At 34.9% G+C, this 6897-nt stretch overlaps 1 protein-coding gene across 2 annotated transcripts in view; it reads left to right on the top strand.

Annotated features, from left to right (window-relative positions):
- The first annotated feature begins 43 nt into the window (after positions 1-43).
- Positions 44-6897, top strand: part of LOC111402279 (transducin beta-like protein 2) — an 8043-nt gene continuing 1189 nt past the window's right edge. Inside the window, exons 1-8 of one of the 2 annotated variants that reach the window (XM_023030457.1) lie at positions 44-529; positions 620-915; positions 1805-1944; positions 4075-4149; positions 4481-4537; positions 4734-4824; positions 5465-5668; positions 6715-6759. In XM_023030457.1, coding sequence (XP_022886225.1) covers positions 636-915; positions 1805-1944; positions 4075-4149; positions 4481-4537; positions 4734-4824; positions 5465-5668; positions 6715-6759 — 892 coding nt within the window. In that variant the 5' untranslated portion in view covers positions 44-529; positions 620-635. The remainder of the gene's footprint in view (positions 530-619; positions 916-1804; positions 1945-4074; positions 4150-4480; positions 4538-4733; positions 4825-5464; positions 5669-6714; positions 6760-6897) is intronic. The other variant, XM_023030465.1, reaches the window with a different exon arrangement.

Genomic DNA, 6897 nt, shown 5'->3' with positions numbered 1-6897 from the left:
ATTTCCTCCTTTATGTTTGCGCTCTAATTGCTTGGAACATCCATACATTGGAGCTTCTATGGCTTGCTGGATGTTGTTAAGATATATTCTCCTACTTGCTTGCATGCTTGATATTAACTTTCTGTGGATCCTTCCTCACGAGTGGTTTGACAAACAATGTTCTCTGTGGAAACGTTATATTCTAGTCTAGATTTCCTTTTTAAACAATGTATCTATGGATGAGCTATATAATAGGAATTAGAATTATAAACCTTTTATGCCTTGGCATCATTTTCTGCCGTATGTCTATTATCGTTTGTACATTCTAATCTAGTCAAATGAACATAAAAAGTAGTAAATTACATGCGAATGTAGGTCTTATAGCTTTCTCTTTCTTCTAGTTCTGTATTATCCCGTTTTTAGCATCTTAGGTTCTGACACTAAAGTAATCTCCTTATGTTGTACATAACTTATTGTTTGTGGGTACAGCTTGTGGAGATGGTGTTGTCAGGATTTTCAGGTTGGATGACATCTCAAGTAAAAGTTTCAAGTACGGATCTCTACTTAATTTATCTCAACATAATTATTATAGATGTATCTTTATGATCGCCATTGATTGTATCTTTCCCAATTTACCTAGGTTTCTGAGAATTAACATGCCTGCTGGTGGTCATCCTAAAGCAGTGGTATTTGCCGATAACGCATCCTCTGTTGTAGTGGCTTCCCAGACACTTACTGGTGCATCTTTATATTTGTATGGGGAGGAAAAACCCAAGACAACTGAAGAACAGAAGCAGCAGGCCAAGCTTCCACTCCCTGAAATTAAATGGCAACACCATAAAGTTCACGATAAGAGGGCCATCCTCACTTTGGTAGGAACTAAGGCAACTTATGGCACTGCTGATGGAAGCACAATTATTGCTTCATGTTCTGAAGGTATTTTCTGATATTTATTCTCTGTCCTGTTATATCAAATAATTTGAAGATTTCTTAAAGAATCATCTATTTAGTGATGTATTTCCAATATTGTTGGTTACTTTCAGTTTTCCAGAGAGAAATTAAGAAGTTTTGATTATGCTCAATATGAATTTGTATCAAGTAGAGTGTATAAATCTGGGTCAATATGTCTATAGTAACCTCTCATGGTTCAGCATTTTCTTAATTTTCTTTCTTCTTTTTGATCCTGTGAAAATTTTACTTTTCCAGATGAACAGAATTAAGTAAATAATCAGCAATGATCATATCATACAGAAGTATGACTATAGGTGCTTTTGTTCTTTGTAGATTCACCAATCCAGCCATTCGTTAATTTCAATTTTTGTCCTGTTTTCTACTTTATCATTTACTATGTATTCATTATCAAAATCCTTTGAATCTATTGATTGTAGATCTATGGCTGGAATCAACATCTTTCAGTTCTATTGATGTCCATGGTTAATGACATATGTTTTAGTCAATTAGCTCCATGGCACTTATTTCTGACAAACCTAGTTAAGTTTTTGGTTTATGGTGGATTCCCATCATTTGAAAGTCCTTTAACTGCAAACATGGTATCCAACTAAAAGTTACTGGATAAAAATCAGTATGTTAAGTCAGTAATGGTTGCTGTGTTTAGTAGTGGTCTTGGTATTTCCCTCTATTACCTCATTAATTTGTCCTCTCACTTATTGTGGTTGAAGGTATTGAAATGCTTCAATTGTATGATGGCAGAACTAGCTCAGTTTTCCACATCCTTCTTTTGTTCCAAGGAAAAGATGAGATAAAAAATAAAGAATTTCAAATCCAATTACTTTTCTTTTGTCGTGAATTTTCTGTTACTTTTCAGGTACTGACATTATACTTTGGCATGGAAAAACTGGAAAGATATTGGGCAATGTAGATACAAATCAGCTCAAAAACACAATGGCCACCATATCTCCAAATGGGCGTTTTATCGCAGCCGCTGCTTTTACTGCTGATGTGAAGGTCAAAATTCATTCTTTTTTCGCATGTTCACTTAATTTAGACGACAAGTGCATTATATTCTGTTTCCATTTATAATCCCACATTAAAGGCTTTGAGTTTTGGTTGTAAGTTGTAAATTACTACGTGAGCGAGCGAGCTTGCCTGCATACTTCTGTGTGCTATGTTTCATGTTTCTGGTGTATCATTCTCCATCACGAGAATTAAAAACATGCAGTTACTAAGGAGTTACAATATCTTTTTGGATAGAAAGGCTTATAATAGCTCAATTTCATGGGGAAAATTGCACAAATTGAGACAAGATGGACTTAATCTTTTGAGAATTCCATTTCGTTGGGAACCTGGAATTTATCTTTATCTTTAGTTCTGAAGAAAATCTTTACTCTTTTTGAAATTATGCAATCATGTGTACTGGTCCTATGCAACATAAATATTTAAACAAACTGGTTATTGAACCTGGGTTTGGGGGCCTCTCCTTGTCCAAACTGCTTATGCTCTTGTGCATCATAGCTGAATGATTAGTGCCTCTGGACTGGCACAGATGATCGATTTTGGCATACCTTTTCTACACAATGTACACATGCTCTGTGATTTGGGAAGCTTGGTCTGAGGCTGCTATGGCCAAGATGCTGAAACTTGAAATCACTCAGTAGGCACCTTTTACAGAAGAAAGTAGAGAAGGAAATTCAACCCAAATGAAGAAAGGAAAGAAAAAAGATCTCCTAAAACTCCAAAAACCTTGTTTGTTTATAAAGACATGTGAAAAGTTAAGATCTCAAATCAAACCATCATTTTCACGACATAATTGGAATTGTGTAATTGAGATGCATGGATGAGAATGTGAAAGGACATGTGTCAGAAGTCCACAAATAGTTGTGGGGAACTTGTAGGAGAAGAATTAGGAGGGTTAAAGGGCATTAAAAACACGAACGATTAACATTCAAAAATGTTAATGTGGCTAATTTTTTTCCATTTTAACATTTGTGGAGCTTAGAAGGAGCAAAGTTATCTTGTTAGAAGGAACATGAATGGTTTATTGGGTTGTGCAAATGCATTTGCCATCCCTTCCATTTTATTTGTTAAGGCTATGCCTTCTTTTGTCAAGGATTTGTATCTTCTTCCCACATTTTGTAATTGACTCATAAATGCTTGGTTGTGTGGTTTCAGAATAAGAGTTATAACCTCAATTTTCTCCACGATAACATAATATTGGCATGTGCTTGGAAAATAATCTAGCCTTCATTGAAAGACAATTTGTTCATCTTCTCAAATTTGAAAGAATTATTTTGAATTTATTTTTCATGGTTTAAAAGGTGTTATTGAGGTGTGCCTTAGTATGAGGTGCTAGAAAATAGTACTGAAACAGAATTTCTTTGGCCAAAATGAGGCATACACCTTTAGTGATCAAGACATCCGCCTCTCTTAAATTGCCTTGGGTACCACTTTTCTTTAAAATTCTCATATTTCATTGGATATCTTCTATATATTTAAATAGCTTTTGGAATGTATTATAATTTAATAAAATTTACCTTTTCATTGATTATTAGCCATAAAATATGGGAACCCATTATATGTTAATAAAACCTAATCGATTTCTTTGATTACATAGTTATATGCCATTTATAATTTACTTTATAATTTCAAATACACAAACAATATAAACATACAACACACATTCTAAAACACACTGCGATCCTAGAACTTCATCACTCCCCTGATGGCAAGTTCCCTCCTGATCCAGACTTCACTTCGTCGTAGACTGGTGATTCTATACATGGTCTCAGTAGTAGTGATGAGTGATTATTTTTTGTTTGAGTTGCAACTTTATGATTTTATTAATTTATTTTGTGCTTGTTTGCTGTGATACTTCAAGCTAATCTATTATTTTTGGAATTTTACAGTTGTTTATTAACTTACATGCTTAATTTTATATTTTTGACTATTTTTTTCTGGTTCACTGTGAGGCTTATGCCTCAAAGTGCCTTGAGGCTTATGCCTCATCTAACGAAGGAAAACCACCTCAATACTCATTTTTGCCTTTTTAAACACCGAACATTGTTGTTGTAAGTTAGCTTAAGATCTGGTTATGAATAAATATACTTCTATTTACTTATATGGGATCTATTATGACAGGTTTGGGAAATTGTCTATTCAAAAGATGGCTCAGTGAAGGAGATTCTCAGAGTCATGCAGCTCAAAGGACACAAGGTTGAGTACGCTCATGCTCCATGACTTACTTTGCTCATCTTCTTTCCTGTTCTAACTTGTGTGTCATAGTTTAAATGTGCATGTGATGGTAGCCATATTGTGGAATAATGCATAGTAAAATATTTTAGCTAAGGTTGTCTCTTCCATCCTTATACCTTTAAGCATATTGGGGATTCATGACTCTTTTATCTACTTTTTGGAAATTGCATGAACGTCACTTTTGGGGGTTTTGGTTTATAATCTTAACTTCGATAGAGATAATTTATCAAAGCTTAAGTGTTAACCGACATTTTACTAACAATGGAAGTGGAAGAAATATTTGGTATTCAAGGAAATTGTTGGAAGCATCTTATCGGAGCTGAAGTTATGTTGGACTGGAATAGATTTTGTAAGCTCTGCCTTGAGATCCTAATTCAATGTTCTACACAGCGCACTTTGAATTGCGATGTATTAAGTTAGTTGAATAACTCTTGCTGCACCATGTCATTCTTTATCCTGTCTGTGACTTTTATAGCCCAAAGCCTTGAATATATGCGCACTGCTGAATTTTTCTCTTTTGTTTATTTGGTATTTCTGATGTTCAGAGTGCGGTGACTTGGCTGTGCTTTTCTCCAAATTCGGAACAAATCATCACTGCATCCAAGGATGGTTCGATAAGAATATGGAATATTAATGGTATGAGTAGCTCTCTTCTGTATTGTTATTTAAGTTATTTTTCCATTGAAGCTGAAGCTTTGAAAAGGAGAATTTTGGTTATTTTTCTCTTTTCCTCCGCTTGTTATCAATTCAAAATAAGGGTCTAATGATTTGACATTTTAACATCCAAATGGATTAGAACTGTGTATATGGGACCTACTCTCCACAAAAAATAAAAAGGACTGACCAATTGCTACAAATTGAGGGCTGAAGACGTGCTTTCTAGATTTCCAGAAGTTGGGGACTCCGGCCATAATTTTCTCATTAGGAACTTATTGTAGTTTACCTCGTGAAGAGCATTTCCGAAATGCCCTGCGTCACAAGCCTATAAATTTGTCTCTATTAAATGTCGAAATTTTGTAGTACATCAAGAAATGATGGAAACAACATAAAAACACTGGAAGAATGACCTTGCCAATTGACAATCAAACTGCCTGTTGAACCAATCTTGAAAACCTTGGTACTTATGATTAGTTATCTTTGTGGGCACTGTGAAAGAGATTCCCTTCAGAAGTCAATGGTGTCATCCTAAATTTTCCTTTTTTTTTTTCTGCTTTCTATTGGACTAGAATTATTACATTATACATTGTGGTAATCTTCTTTATTCATTTTCTTGAAGTTCGATATCATCTAGATGAGGACCCAAAGACTTTGAAGGTGTTGCCCATTCCACTCTCTGACTCAAATGGCACGACTTTACACTATGATCGTCTCTGTCTTTCCCCCGATGGAACGATATTGGCAGCAACTCATGGTTCAACACTGCAGTGGTTATGCGCCGAGACGGGGCAGGTTTTGGACATGGCTGACAGGGCCCACGATAGTAAGCCTATTTTCAAGAGTTCCAAGCTTTCTTTTTTCCTATTTACGCGTTTATATACCTTTCGGGCCACATCTAGATTCTTTATTTTATAGAAGTTATTAATCCGGAGCTTCATGGTTAACTAAGTCATCCCTGATAGCTTCTTCAACAATAACGTTTTTATATCTTTATATGAAGAAATGAAATTCTGGAGACAGTATTAATTCTTTGCTGCATAAAAGCTTGACTATCTTCATGACACATCACTGTATGGCACACTATAGTAGAGTTCGGAATCTAGTTAATATCATGATGCTATCTGGAGTTGTATTTATTTTTGTGTTTGGTCTGTGAATGAGTTTCATCCAAAAATCCGGGTAGTAGTGTACATTTGTACCACTAGTGTTGTAAAATCTGTCGATGCATCACTAGTTATCATATTCTACCCCTTTTGAAATTTCAGAATTTTGAATAGCACTAGTTTAGTTGTCTCCTCCTGGTATTTGTTGGATTGCAAATGAACTAGTTTTGAGGAACCAAGTTCTACCTTAGCTCATTTTCCAGTTTCAATAAAGAAAAGGATTAAAAAAAAATAAAAAATAAAAAATAAAATTGTCTTCATCTGGTTTTGTATCTGCAGAGATATATTCACTTCTGAAATCATCTTTATGCTAGTTATAAGAGGTTCAGTTTCCATATATGAATATTTGTTATAGAAGACGGAGGTTTTGCTCCTTAAGCGGACTGAGTGCAGAGCAACAATTTGTCATATGTTCAAAATGGTTCGTCTCAGATTTTGTTACCCAAGGCTGCCTAAAAATATTATACTGCACAACAGTTTGCCTTTGCTATTCTCTTAGAATTTTATAAAATAAATCTGTTATATCTGCTTTAGCAGATAAGACGAAAGACTTATAACTGTTATGGGCTAATCTTGTCCAACATTGTGATTATACAATCATAATTTAGTTTCTGACAATCAATTTTGGTTCTTCAGCATTGACCTTCAGATTATGATTATGTGAAATTCTTCTGCAACTATATAATGCAAGCAATGTATCATGCAGGTGAGATTACAGACTTGGCATGGGCACCTACAACCATTCCAATAGGTAAATTTTTCTGAATTTCAGGAGTACCATTTCCTGACTTCTGCTTCTTTATTTCAGCAACACTGTTGTTTCCTGATTTACTTACTCCAGTATCTCCATTTAATTTCTTGGGCTGCAGGCGGCACCCCAGACCACATT

This window comes from Olea europaea, chromosome 1, assembly GCF_002742605.1.
Source record: "Olea europaea var. sylvestris chromosome 1, O_europaea_v1, whole genome shotgun sequence".
In the NCBI taxonomy this organism is placed as follows: domain Eukaryota; kingdom Viridiplantae; phylum Streptophyta; class Magnoliopsida; order Lamiales; family Oleaceae; genus Olea; species Olea europaea.
Note: the sequence above shows the minus strand (reverse complement) of the source record. Positions and strands in the feature narration are given on the sequence as shown.